Genomic DNA, 15,515 nt, shown 5'->3' with positions numbered 1-15,515 from the left:
GTCCACCATGGCCCCTTCTGGTTGACATGCAGATATACTTACCTTACCCCTCATAAAGGTCCTCTCACTGGCTATAGGCTTGGCCAGAGAGAATCTTCCTTGGTGCTCTAGAGGTTTCTGTGTTTCAGGTCCAGCTTGCTTAGATAGCCACTGATTTCCTGCTGCTTTGAGAGACACTGCAGGTCTGTACTCTTTACACAACCCACACAAACTAGTTCTCTCCAAACCTTCAGACTTTCTTATTAGGATTGGACAATTCTCCATTCTCTCATTTTCTTGGAAAAGTCTCCATAATCACATTTGGGAGCCTAGATTTTGGAAACCAATGTGCATTTAACTTTACACTTAAAGGTCATAAAACCTAAATCTTGAGGTTGCAAAGGTCTCTCAGGAGAAGTTGAAAAAATACTACTCCTATTCATGAGGCTATTCACAAAACAAGTCAAAACAAACTTTTAAAAAAATCCTCAGGGGAATTAAATTCTTACATCGCTCAGCTACATACTTACTTAGTATCCATTTATTCGAAAATTATATTGAATATTCCCAGTCAGGAAAATATGTTGTGTAAACTCATTCATATCGTAAAACTGTTTTAATTTTGTTTTCTTTTCAAAATATATTCCACCAGCCCTGTGTAATCTGTGAAACATCAAGAGGCGGGGATCTATTGCTTAAGGCTTATGATTTCACCTTGCATGTTATTCACTAGATGTCCAAGGGACATATACAGAATCAAGCACTTCCTTTTCAAAATCTTATTTATGTGAAAGTAGATATCCTTATTAACACTATTTCTCTCATGCCATAAGTTCAGGAACGTAGTTTTTTGATGGCTGAATATATCTACGTTATGCAGACATTTTCATAATGCCCCTAGGGAATAAAATTAACTCTATCAAAGGTAGTCTTTCTCTACATTTACAGATACTTAGTATAGACTATATGCAATGAAGTGGCTAACACTGTAGGCAGCTGATTTCTATTTTCTTTCTAAAGTCTAGAATGACAGGTTGCATTGACAAAAACAAACAAAGAAGGAAACAAACAAAAACATGAACTGAACAAATGACTGGAGAGCAGAAACACATACAAGATACTCTCATATTAGGAACAAAAAAGAAAATTGTGAGGACAAATTTTTGTATGAACGTGATAATTAATTTGCTAATATGCAGTCAAAACAATAAAAAAAATCCCCAAAACTTGAATCAATGTAATTGCACATCAAGTTAGAGCATACACAGAGGAGAATTATTTAAAGTGACTTTAAAATATAAAATTTGTCCTCTGCATCCAGTACAATATGTTGTAAGAAATGCAAGGTAATCTTAAACTGTATTTATACAGTTATTGTTAATAATAATATTGGCTTTGTTAATTTGAAAATCATACATATTGAGAGTAGGACAGTTCAAATGCTCAATTATGTTAATATTATAAGCATTCAAAAAATTTAAACAAAAGAAAGGAGACACAAATGTAGAAACAAAAAAAGTAAGTAAAAATCTTGCACTATTAAATTCTAAAGAATCAGTATGAGATCTTGATTCATCTTTCACTTTCAAATAAGAAATGATTTTTTGATAATTTTGTTATATTGTTAGTTTTCTGATTCTATTGTTCTTATGTTAAAATAATCCAGAATATAAATAAGTTGGGTGGAGAATGAATGAAACATGAATAGTGAAGCATTGATAACTATTAAACATCCATGCTGGGCATAGGGGGCTCATTATTCTATTCTATTTTTATGTATGTTTGTAAATGTTTAAAATAACAACTAAATACCCTACAAATACACACACACACACACACACACATAAACACACATATGTATATCAACTATAATGTAATTTGTTGTAAATTGAAATCTGATGATAGAAAAAGTGCCTGGAAGTACCACTTTCTGTATTGTTATCAATACAGATACACCAATGCTATTGGTTCTTGAGCTGTTCTACTTAAATTTGCCTTATTGCTGAGATTATGTTCATTAATTAATTAACAGTTATGTTCATTAATTCCACAAATATATACTGAGCAGTTGTTACAATCGTGGTACAGTATTAGATATTTGGCTCATAGACAGACATGATCCTTATCCATACAAAGGGACATGATCCTTATCCTTGTGGAGCTTAATTACATGAGATTTTAATTTATATTCCTTGTTTTCCTCATTTACTACTTCATTCATTCATTCAGCAGGTTTTTTTGAATGTTTACTATGTCCCAGGCACAATGCTGAGCATGGGAGTACAGTGGTGAACAGTACATATGAAATCCTTTCTCTTGACCAGTGGATGGGCTATTTCTCCACTATTTTTCACACCATTCACTATTGCATACCTTACCCCCCAAATACACCACATTTATAATTGTCCTTACATATGAAAAGCTTTTTCTTAGGTAGTTACATTTCTGTTAAAACTTCTTCTGTGAAACCTTTCCTAAATACCATAAGAAACCATATCTTTAAAACCATATCTATTTATTTTGACAGTTAATGTATTGTATTGCAATCATTGGTTTAGGTGCTGGCCTTTCCTACCAGTGTATGAGTTTGTCAATTACAGGGAGTAAATCTTAGTTTCCTTGTATTCTTATCGAGGAAACTCTCTGGTAAATGGTAAACCCTCAATACTTGGGGAAAGAAGGGAAGAAGAAAATCAATTATATAGCAGGTAGTCTAATTAAACTGCCATCAGTAAAGAGAAAATTACAGGAATTTAGAAAGTAAACTTTCCTTGCTTACATGGGGATGAAACTGGGAAGAAGCAGGGAGTAACAGTTCAACATGCTTCACTCACTGGGAGTTTCACAAGCTGTGAGAGTGTTGCACCTTTTGTAGAAGGAACAGACCAGTACATTTTGGCAGGAATAGAAATTTCTTAACAACAGGAAAACATCGTCCCAGCAGGACATTTCATTGGAACATCTCATTTTATCTAGAGTTGTCAGACCCAAGGAAGGTAAATTTCTGGAAGATCCCTTTCATTGAACTTATATAAAAAATTGGAAGATCCCCAAAGTAAATCTACTATCTTGTTTGACTTACAGAAAAAATCTATATGTGAGCTAGCTGAAATGAAAATTGTGACAGTTCATTTCACAGTTCTTTAGGAACAGATGTCAGAAGACAGAGGATTATGAATAGCGACTAAACTGTAAAGGGACAGATACAGAGGAAAAGAGATGGGGAGAAAGGAAAAGAAAGAACACCAGGGGAAGTTTTGTCAGTGCAGAGCAGATTTGCCTGAGGATTCTTGTTTGTTTCACATTCCATCCTCCTACCCTACTCCCAAGGAACTGGATGTATTTGCTTAGAAATAAATTTTTAACTCTTTTATTTCCCCACAATCTTCCTTCTCACCTACAATTATTAAAATTACATTACCATAACTGTCTCTTGAAGAATGATGTACTCAGAGCAATTTAATTAGTATACAGAAGCCGTGGGATTTACATTCTTTTTTCATTTCTCTATTTTATTATAACTCACAGAGACAAATAAAAGTGGAAAATTGTAATAATTATGCTATATAGCAATGGGCTTAAATATGACCATCTGAGCTTCTTGTATGTGGCAGACATGGTATCTACACTTCTAGCTTTCTATGAATAAGGTTTCTAGCTGTCTTTTGGGTTATATTTCTTTAAAAATTTGCTTTTAATTACATCTTTGTTATTTTTGACAGAGAAATTGTGAAACAAGTTGTTCCAAAGATCAGTTCCAGTGCTCCAATGGTCAGTGTATATCAGCAAAATGGAAATGTGATGGCCATGAAGACTGTAAATATGGAGAAGATGAGAAAAACTGTGAGCCAGGTAAAATGATTGAGCTGATATTTAATTTGATATTTTAACTTGATGGAATTTAAATTTAATCAATGATATGCAGAAAACAGTGGCAAATGCATGCACCTATATACTGTTTTTAAAAACAGTCTGAAATATCTGTAGATAAATTAATTGTTGTGCCCTTTATATACTTTGAAAGTGTTTTGGCAAATAAGAGCATTACTATGTTCAGGATCCAAGCATTACTCCCCAAATTTTGATTTTCTGGTTTTTGTATCTTTCCACACCATTTGGAATTGTTTTTCCAAGGCAGAAAAATGAAATTTGTTGAAACTCTAAGTACTATAAAAATCAGGTTTTCAGTTATGGAAATTAAAGTTATGAAACAGAATGTAGTAGTTTCGATGTGATACCAACTGAGAAAAAGCATAAGTGGATCATTTCTATTTACATCTTGGTTCAAAGTCAAAATAAAATTAAGAAGCAAAACCAGAGTATAGGGAAAAAACCACCCAATTTATTCATTTCTATTCCTTAAATATGACTATATAAACATGCTTATTAAAATTTAATTTGTAATCTTAATAATTTTTAATAAAATTGTCTGATAGAAAAAAATTACTGGGCGAAAATCATACTATACCCTACATGTAACCATGAAACCATTACCTTGAGAGTCTAGGCCAGAGTATAAGGCACACACATTACCATATCCTAGTACTGTCCCATGGTCCATGTTGCTAATTGATGACATCTTTTTTTTTTACTGAATCCAGACATGTTCTCAGATCCCTTATTAATACAGATATCTAGGCAAACACTCCAATTAAAAGGAATTAAAACTCAAGGATAAAGCCTTTTAGCATCCCTGGACTAAGCATTTCAGATCACAAAGTCATTATGCTAGTACATTTGGCTACCTAGTGGTCTAATACGAGGCCAAGAATGCCAGAGGTTTGAATGCAAGCACAGCAGACTCAGACCCATAGACAAAGGAAGCTGTCATAATTAGTGTGTCAATTAATTATGTTGGATACTGGTACTAACTTTTTTATTCACATGTTATTTTTATTTTCTGGATCATACAGGAATTCTTCACATTCTATAGACTCTGTTAATTATACATATATTCATGTTTAAAACCTGAAAACAAAAATAATTCTTAAAAGTTATGCAAATATGACATTTATGTCAGCGTAGCCACACAGATATCGTGGGGTCTATGAGACCACGCCAAGGTTGCCACTTTTAGCTTTATACAAGACATATATGAATTAACATTCCCAAGGGTCACTAAATCCTATTACAGTTTTGAAAATAACTTGAGGCTTTTTTCTTTTAAATAATTTAATTTAAAATTATGAAAAATTCATTTAACTCTTCAAAATCAAAGGGATGGAGTATGTAGAGTTTTTTCCCTCTCTTTCTTTAGTCTAGTGAGTTGAATACTTACTGAACAGGTCATTACATCATTGAGGTGTGTTTCATGCAGTCCAATAATATTGTAAAGCTCATTTTAAATGAAGGTTTAATATCAGATATTCAATATAGTTTAAATAATATAAACTATTTTTTTTAAAGATTTTATTTTTTCCTTTTTCTCCCCAAAGCCCCCCGGTACATAGTTGTATATTCTTAGTTGTGGGTCCTTCTAGTTGTGACATGTGGGACGCTGCCTCAGCGTGGCTCGATGAGTAGTGCTATGTCCGGGCCCAGGATTCGAACCAACGAAACACTGGGCTTCCTGCAGCGGAGCGCGTGAACTTAACCACTCAGCCATGGGGCCAGCCCCTAATATAAACTATTTTTATTCCTACTTATGACATTTTTTATATGTTTATCCATGTTTTTATCTATCAAACCAGTCATTCTTTTTACTGAATCTAAATCTCAACTTTATAATTATATTCAGCTTCTCCTACTTGCTCATCAAGTGAATATATATGTGCCAGTGGCGGATGTATTTCAGCATCTTTGAAATGCAATGGAGAATATGATTGTGCTGATGGTTCAGATGAGGTAAAAATCTATCATTTGATTAAATTCTCTGAATTACATTAATTAGGTTTGAGAAAGAAAATGTAATGAGAATAGAATAAAGAGACAGAATCTTGATTCTTAGCATTAAATGTTAGAACAAGTACATTGAACATAATAATTTCAACAAATACTTGAATCTTCCTGCTGTTCATATACCCTTAAACTTCATTGTCATTTGTAAGGGTTATATTCATCAAATCAAAATAAAGGAAAGCCCACAGTGTAATAAATCTCCAGCATTGTCAGCTGCATGTTGACTGTGCCTGTGACTGTATCATTATCATTAATGAAAACTGCAGTGCTCATTTGTGTTTGAACAGATGGACTGTGTGACTGAATGCAAGGAAGATCAGTTTCGATGCAGAAATAAGGCCCACTGTATTCCAATTAGATGGCTGTGTGATGGAATTCATGACTGTGTGGATGGCAGTGATGAAGAGAACTGTGATCGAGGTAAGGTATTTGTGTGTGTGTGTGTGTGTGTTTGTGCGTGTGTGTGTGCACATGTACCTGTAAATAAGAGAACGGCCATTAAGGGGCTGTGCAGAATATAGAGTGAGCTAGAGGCAGAGGACAGGATCATTACATGATTCTCTTTACTCTTTCTAGTTTCATTACATAATAGCCTGTTCTAAATAAACGAAATCTGAATCATTTTCAGACAGAGTATAATGTCAATCTTTGTATGACAGAGGCAACCAGAATGCAAGTCTTTATTGAGTGCCTACCATGAGCATGTCTTTGGACTAGATGTGGGGTCAGGGGTAGGGATACAAGAAGAATGCAGGGAACACAGCCACTGGAACTATTAGTACAAAAATGTTTTCTGATATGTTTCTCTTCCACATTGCTTTCCTTACTCTGAAAGAATAGAGACAACAGATATACTATATTACACATATTCAAATGCCAGCTCATATATAGGTTGCAGGTTGTGCCCCAAATTTCCTTCTTGCCGTATGGTTGAGAAAATGACCCACATTTTTTTGTCATTCTGGAGGACAACTTTCAGTTTTATAGTATATTGTTTTCCAGCTGTGTGAAAATATTTCCTAACAGATAACGAGTTTTTAGTTGTAAATCACCACATTACAAGCAGCAATTGTTACTACTTTAGAGTTAATGAGATGAAAGCAAAAAGATTACGGGCTGAAGCTTAAAATGACCATAAATCATGTAATTTTTATTGTTTTCATAATGTTAAATATGTTGTTTAAATGCAAAATTTCTTTTAACCTGCTTCCAAAAGTCTCTCAATGGACTTGACATTTCAGAATATTTGGAAAATCATCAATAAAGATGATACTAGATATTGACATATGTTGCAAGGCATTTGAACAGGCATGTAGGGTTTCTACAGTTTAAGCGTATCTAAAATATTTACTTCTATAAATATCTAGTCACTCAAGGAAAAATATCTCCTACTTTCTTTAATATTAGATCAAACCTTTGTGAGTTGCTAATATCTCCATCCCAGATCTGATATAAGTGTTGCTATTTTCAGCAGAAGAAATCCTAGTTTTCATTTGGAATCTGCAGTGCATTATAAAGAGCCATAAAAGGTTAAACTTCCATAAAGCTGTTTCTACTTTTGGTTAAGTTCTCACACTCCTGTAATTGAGCACTGTAGAGATAGCAAACTTTGTGAACATTCTGGCACCAACAACTCTTATATTCAAAGACTTTGGGACAACAATTAAGTTACTTTATTTTTTTCCATTTTCTGGCTAATAAGCTTCATCTTCTCAACTTCAGTCACTGTCACCAGTCTGATTCTTTCTCTCACTGGTTCCGGCCCGGACTCATGCAATACTATCTTATTGGTCTCCAGTACATCCTACTCACTGACTCTTACCAGGTTTATCTTATTTAAATGTAACTCTGATTATGTCAATCTTTACTCAAAGCCTTCCTTCCTGGCTACATACAAATAACTCAACCTGGTAGTCAGGGTGACAAGAGAGTGATCCCATTTTACCTTCCCAGTCATATTCTACTACTCCTTTTTATGTATTATATGTGATGGTCAAACTGGAAGATAATATTCTAGCAATATCCTCTATGCTTTTCAACATCTTTCCTTAATCTTCTGCCCTTTCTACTATCTTAACATAATTGTCAATAAAAACTATATCTATCCTTTCATGTCCATCTCAGTTACTACTGTCCAAATGGCAGTCTTTTTTGAACTTTCCCTAGCAACCCTTTGATTGCGCTCCAGTTGTCAAAATCTTCCTTCTAATGTAATTACTTCTGTATTATTTGACAAAATTTCCCCTGTTGGAATGCGAGTTTCTTGATGCCAAAAATCAGGGATGCAAACAGAACAAGGAAATACTTTCAGGCAGTGGGATCTTTATGTACAAAGTCACGGAGGTGAGAGATACGTTAACTATTTAGGAACAACAAGTAACTAACGATTCATGCTATAGAACTTGGTTTTAATATTAATCATAATGAGAAGTTTTCCAAGGCTTTTAAGCAGTCTTCAAGTATTAATAAAAAAAGGAGGGGATGATAGGATTTGAACTACATAATAGTACAAAGAATTTACCGAAATGAGAATCAAGAGATTTGGTTTTTTGTCTTCTCTCCATGGGTCTATGAAATTCAGTCACAGTGAGATGTCTCCAAGAACTGTAGAAATATCTGGAAAATGAGTATGTGTGTATGGCAATGGGGGGGAAGTGTTTATGTAAACAATTCCAGGTTAAAAAGTCAAATATTACAGTAAAAAAATTGGACCTTATTGTATTTGAAATCTGAAATGTCTCTCTGACTTACAATGATTCTGCTAAATGTTTAAACTTACTGACTAAAAAGAGTTGAGAGCCTTTAATTCAATCATTTAGATATGTGTCAAAGCTCCTCTCCCCTCTCTACTCATACTTCTAACTTTTCTTGGGTTTCTTTGCTGCTAGGTAATTCAATTCCAATGAAATATCTTGTCGGTTAAAGAATTTGATCCTGGATGGATGTACCTTAAGGCATGACCAAGTTCAGATTTCTAGTATTTAATTTTCTCCCAGGAAGTGGTTTAGGTATTAGATAAGTGTACTTCAAGGCATTGAGGAAATGGAATGCCACAATAAACATCTCTTCCGTTAGTTCTCACTTGCATTCATCTCAAATCTGGACACATGAGCGAACAGGGGCTAAGCATCGTGGTGGGAAGGTAAGACAGCTGCAGGATAAACATGGAACATTTCCCAAGTGAATCAATTTTACTGGTTTACTTTAAAAAGAATAAAACCCAAAATACTATGGAATTAAAAGTAGCATCCACATTTTTAAAGGTAAAACGCATTGCCTCAAGAAAATGGTGTGTGTTTGTTTTCACCTGAGCACCTAAACTTTACTCTTTATAGCAATTTTGGTGGAAAAGATTGAGAGTTATTCCTTTTAGTAATTGTCAGCTCAAAAATATTTAAACTATTTATGAAAATTATAAAATATTATCATATATTAAACTCTCTCTCAACACAAATTAAGAGGAGAGCTCTAGATACTTATTTTCTGTGATGATGCACCTGTCCACATTTCTCTGAATCTGCCAAGGGCTCAGTGATATTTAAGCATAGGTTATTGTTAATTAATATATACTTTTCTATTTTTCTAATAACCTCATGTGGAGCTGATCAAGAATGTGACTAGGAAACTGGAATTTTAATCCAGCTAATCTCTTTAAATTATACCTTTTCTGTTGTTTATGTGTGCATCATGCCATTTCAAAATAAGCATTTTAACTTAGACTCAGGATGTCATGGTGGCCCCATGATGCATTTTTTGAAATGCAAATTCTTTATAGTACAATAGGAAGCCTTTAGTAGGTTATCAAAAAAGCTTTGCCCGTCTGTTTCAATTATGATTTCATTTATGTTTCTTCTTCTTAATAAAAATAGTGGCATGTCTAACACTCTTATGGGGAAAATTATAATGTTGTCCAATGCAATACCTTAGGGAACTCATTTTTTCTTTTAACAAGACTGATGTGCTACAAATAGGGTTTTCTAAAATAATTAGAGGATGTCAAGCATTCACAAATTTTTTTTTAATTTAATCCATTGTAAAATGGAACATGCAATGTGATTTGGTTATTAGAATCTTTGTTCTGAGATAATACAACTCTACTTTATTCTATGGATTTTGATATTGATTTAAGCCAACACTCACTGCACACCAATATTCATATCTGAAGTTTCTTTAATACCAAAGACTGAGCATGTTATCTTTTTTATTGTTTTCAGGCAGAGAATTGTTAAATGGTCATATATTTTCTTGCATGCGTTTTGATGATTGAGATTACTTTTAGAATTAGTGCATTTTAGAGCTGAACATCGAAGAAGTTTGAGAGAAAGCGGCATCCCAATGCCAGATATTGTACTGTCAGAAGTCTCACACGGTGATATTCACCTTGAAGGACTCACCAAGAACTTGCTTTTATGTGTCTTAGAGTTTGTTAGTCATCAGAAATGCCGATGTAACTATACTGGCTCTGCTAAGTATTTTTGTAGCAGCTCACAGAACTGCTCTGAATGACGTAAAAGAAATTCTTGGTCTCAGCTTCAGCTATCACTCAAGATTCTAAGCAGTCTACCCATATTTCCATGATCATCTCTCTCAACCATTAACCATATCAGATTTTTTAAAAGTTGACTTTTTTCCTCCTTTCTACTTCACTGAAATAATAAAAATTGTTTTTTTTTTTTTAACATCTGGCCATCAAATTAACAAAGCTACCTGTTGCTGTGCCTAGGCTTTCCTCCTTTCTTCCTCTTAAAATGAAAGTTTTGTCTTACCTACAGTCTAAGGACAATCCTTTTATTTTGCTTTAGATCTCAAATCCTTCACACTTTCTGGATTCTCGAGGAACTCATTATATCAATTACCTTTTCTTTTTCCTGTACCCTAACTTTACTATGTACTGAATTAGTTTTGGAAGCACTTAAATATGTGTTAAGCTATCTCTTTTTCTCCATACAAACAACTAGGCTCTTTTATTCACGCACTTCCTTCTCTGTCCCTCCCCTTTAAAACCAAACTTCTAGAAAGAGATAGCTACACTAACTACTACTTCTTCATCTGATGATAAGTTACTACAAACATTTCACTAAACCCACCACTACTTCACTAAACCTACTCTCTTAGCATTATTTAAATGTTAACTACTACCTTCTTGTTAGAAGTCTGCTCAGGTATTTATCCACCCACTCTAATTACTTCCTCTCAGTCTCTTTTGTAGATTCCTCTTCATCCATCCAATCTTTAAATACTGATTTCCTCTGTGTTCTCTTCTAAAGTTCAAATAATAACTATACTCTGGACATTCCAAGCTATACATCTACAGCTCAGAAGCCTACTCTATATTTCAAGAGTTCACAAATTTTTTTGAATTTAATCCATTGTAAAATGGAACATGCAATGTGATTTGGTTATTAGAATCTTTGTTCTGAGATAATACAACTCTCCTTTATTCTATGGATTTTGATATTGATTTAAGCCAACACTCACCGCACACCAATATTCATATCTGAAGTTTCTTTAATACCAAAGACTGAGCATGTTATCTTTTTTATTGTTTTCAGGCAGAGAATCTGCCATTTATCCACTAGCCTGCTCAAATATCACTAAATGGTCATCTTACCAATACGTTAAGTGAATTCTGTCATCATTTCTATTAATCCTGTTCCGCCTGCTGTGTTCTTTTGTTTATTGAACAACACCAATGTTCACCAAATGGTCCAGATAAACCAAAAATTGAGTACTACATTTGACTACTCACTCACCTTTGCCACCCTCCTCTATTTAGCCATCAGATGCTGAGGATTCTACCTCCTGAAGAGCTCTCATATGTAGCTACTCTAAATCAAGCTACTATCAGTTCTCTTCTGGATTTGCCACAACCCCTCTGTAAATTGGTATTTTCCCTCTAGTCATGGCTTTATTCTCGCTGTCTTCATTTCCAAGTTCTCTGTACTGGAGTTAGTGTTATCATTCTAAAATCCAAATCTGATTCTTTCATTATGTAAGTTAAATCTTTGCTATTGGAAGTGATTATTAGAGATTTGTATGCAAGTCAAAACTCAGAACAAGAAGAGCTGTTTGACTTCACAAACCTAAACTCATTATTCCCTCCAAAGTGCATCCACAAGTTGATCAATGCTTCTTCTTCCATATTTTCTAGGCTTGCAAGGATGAGCTCTATCACTCCCCAGCCCCATGTTTTAATGAATATATCCATTTTTAAATATGTTTACACTGTCAATCATCAAATCTAGCCAATGTAGAAACCGTATTTCTTACCTTGTCTATGAGATTTAAATAGGTAGTGTAATTCTCTGAAAGAAATCTTATTTATCTTAATTCTAAATTTACATCAAGTTTCTTTGTGTTCTTTCCCCAAGTAATGCTTGTAAATATAACCTTATAAATCACTTTAATCATACCTTTTTTGTAACGTATGAAGACATCGAATCCCAGAGAAATTAATAGACTTGTCCAAAGCAAAGCAAAGCAAGTTCCACTATATATTGATACATATCTAAACATTTAACCAAAGTTTATTAGTACTTTGAGTCCTTTCTATGTGGTAGGTGTACTTCTTTTTAAGTTAGAATATTCCTGCATTTTTTTATGCTTTCTACTTAATTGTGAAAAGAGGATAAATACAACCATTTAAAAAATACAAAAAAAATAGTGTACCCTATTGCACAATTTTTATAAGGATAACTGTAAAAATTCAGCACATCACCAACTTCTTAATTCTGTTATAAAATGAATTTTTTCTCTGTGACTGAAAAAAATTTTCACTGTTTGTTCTCAATTTTCAGTGATTTAGTTTGTCAGTTTTCAGATACAGCTAAATTATCTAATATTTTTTAGAGTGCCTTTTCTCTCCAGAAAAACACAATGTTTAATAGTGAAAATGAATACTATTTAAAATCTAAGTTTCTGTACATTCAGTAAGATGAAAATTATGTGAAGTGGAAGGTAATTTAGATTTGAGAAAACTTTCTTCTATCATCTTATCAGTAGTCTCCAAAGAAAATATGATACATATGAGGGTAATATCAGATTGTTTTGAAAAGTAAACCATGAATATCTTTTTGAAAAAAGTTTGGATGTTACCTGTCCTTAGTATTATACAGGAAAAAAAAAATAAGACTCAAGAAACTAGATACTGTGCTGAGAAGTAGAAGAATGTGTGCTCTGCTGTCTGGCATTAATTATGCTGAATCTCTATTTCTCTTTTTTGTTTTAAAATAAAGGAGGAAATATATGTCGAGCGGATGAGTTCCTTTGCAATAATTCCCTTTGCAAACTGCATTTCTGGGTTTGTGATGGAGAAGACGACTGTGGAGACAACTCTGATGAAGCCCCTGATATGTGTGGTATGGCATTTCACGTGGCTCTAGGGTGTACTTTCATCTCCTGATCTAATGCACCGGCGTGAATCAATAAAGTGGTGAGGTGAACCACAAATTTTACCATCCTGGGGTTAGGTAGATAAAGTGTAACCACAGATACAGCTTTTGTTCAAGTAATAAAGGAGATTACCCTGTTCAAAGTTTATGACTTTATAGAGAGCCCTCCTAAATCTGAACTTGCACATGTCAACACTCTTCAAAAGATAGATTATGGTCTGTCTGCGAGGATTTAGGGCTGTTGACCTTTTGAATTGAGTAAGTTTCATGTAAGGACTTTGGCTTCACACCAAATTGGTGCTTTAGGCTTAAAAAAAAAATTTGATAGATAAGTATATGGAAAGAAATGTGAATAATAAGATCATGTAGTTCCGCAAGTCACCTTCTACTGAGACTGAGGTTGTTTGAAAAGACAGTCTTTGGAGGGTGTTATCTGTAGGTACAACTGATGAGAGATATAACTAAGTTTCATTTTCAGTTCATATACAGAATCTTACAGAGGTGACTCTAGAGAACCACCGGAGATTATTTTTTTCTGAATCATAATTCATGAAGAAATATGAGTTTATCTGCCACTATTAAACCAGAAACTATTCTTTTTATAAACAGTGTTTTTTCTATTCTCTACTCCAGCACAAAACTAGTGAGTGGAATAGGACATGTTTGGTAACTAATTAACCATAGGGAGCTCCGGAGACACTCCCCAGGACCACTTACAGAGCGAGGAAGTGATTCTCGGTGACACGCCACACAGCCACTGGAAAACTTGTAAAATACATCCAGTTTGATTATCTGAATGTTTCTGCATTCCCGTCAGTCATCAGAATCAATATTGAGTCAAGCTATTATGTGCCAGAAGACTATGGGATTAAAAAAAATGAACAGCACATGGTTCTCTTTGACAAGGAGATCTTATTCTGCTTGGACAAATAGTAATTTCCATCCACGGTATTTCAGGCAATGCTAGAATTAAGTAAAAGGTACAGACAAGAGAGAGGGGAATAAGATGAAATCTGCCTAACAGGGAATTCAGAAAGCTACAATTTTGAAAGATCTAGACTAAAAGGCACCATAGACGTAGTGAATGACATGAGAAAAAGATCATTCACTAAATTAATAAATATTTATTAAACTAGAGACCATGATTATTTTGGGGAATATGATGCTGAGAGAAACAAACATGGACCCTGACTTCACAGAGCTGAGAATCTAGTAGAAGAGTGGAAGAGTGATACGAATGATCACGAAAATATATAGTCACAAACTATGGTACATGCACTGAATAAAAAATATAGTAAGTTATAAAAGTATAGAAAAGTAGATTTTATTTAATCTTGGGTTATGGGAAATAACATTTGAGTTGAGGCTTGAGAAATATATAGCTGCCATGTAGGTGGTAGGTGAAAGGAATGGTGGAGGTGGACGCTGCAACATTTTAGGCAAAGGAGTTGATGTAGAAAAGCCCTGAGGCAGAGCAAACCATAGCTTTCTGGAGGAACTGAAAGATCCACGTGCCTGGAGAGTAGAGCAAGTTAGCTATTGGTTTAGGATGAAACCGAGGAGTCAGGAGAGATATCTGGAACCTTGTGAGTCTTAGTAGGGATTTTAAAATTTAGACTGACAGCAATTAAATATACTAAAGGGTTTTAAGCAGAGGAGGCACATGGTCATATTTACATATTACGAATATTGGATATAGAAGGCAAGGCTAGTTAAGACAGTTGCAGTGTTCCAGGCAAGCTATGCTGTTAGCTTGGATTAAGATAATGACAGTACATGATGGCAAAGTATATACAGATTTGAAGGTGATTTAAAAGGCAAAATAAATTGGATTAAATAATGGACTGGATGTAGTGGGTGAAAGAAAAGAAGTTGCCAAGTATAATTTATAGGATGTTTTTGCTTGCACATTTGAACAGATGAGGAACGTAGGAAGAAGAACAATTTTGCAGGTAAAGATTAGAAGCCTGGTTTGAGTTGCGTTTGAGGAGACATTCAAATAGAGATTTCAAGTAAGCGTTAGATTGGTTTGATTCCAGAGCTTAAAGAGTTGGTCTAGAGTTATAAATTTGAAAGTCAACATAAAATACAGTAATAAATATTACAGAACTTGTAAGATTTAGGCTGGGCGGGAGTAGAGCATAAGACAAGAAGAGGATTAAAATAGAATATTGAGGGACACTAAACACTAAATAAATATAAGTAACCAGAAGAGACTCAAACGAGTGACCACAAAAGAATTAGGGG

General features: G+C 34.2%; 1 protein-coding gene across 1 annotated transcript in view; it reads left to right on the top strand.

The window, feature by feature from the left end:
* LRP1B (LDL receptor related protein 1B) overlaps nucleotides 1-15,515 on the top strand; it is a 1,825,183-nt gene that overhangs the window by 1,688,704 nt on the left and 120,964 nt on the right. Inside the window, exons 69-72 of the mRNA XM_046659286.1 lie at nucleotides 3,702-3,831; nucleotides 5,717-5,823; nucleotides 6,165-6,297; nucleotides 13,113-13,235. Coding sequence (XP_046515242.1) covers nucleotides 3,702-3,831; nucleotides 5,717-5,823; nucleotides 6,165-6,297; nucleotides 13,113-13,235 — 493 coding nt within the window. The remainder of the gene's footprint in view (nucleotides 1-3,701; nucleotides 3,832-5,716; nucleotides 5,824-6,164; nucleotides 6,298-13,112; nucleotides 13,236-15,515) is intronic.

Source organism: Equus quagga, chromosome 4 (assembly GCF_021613505.1).
Source record: "Equus quagga isolate Etosha38 chromosome 4, UCLA_HA_Equagga_1.0, whole genome shotgun sequence".
Taxonomy (NCBI): domain Eukaryota; kingdom Metazoa; phylum Chordata; class Mammalia; order Perissodactyla; family Equidae; genus Equus; species Equus quagga.
Note: the sequence above shows the minus strand (reverse complement) of the source record. Positions and strands in the feature narration are given on the sequence as shown.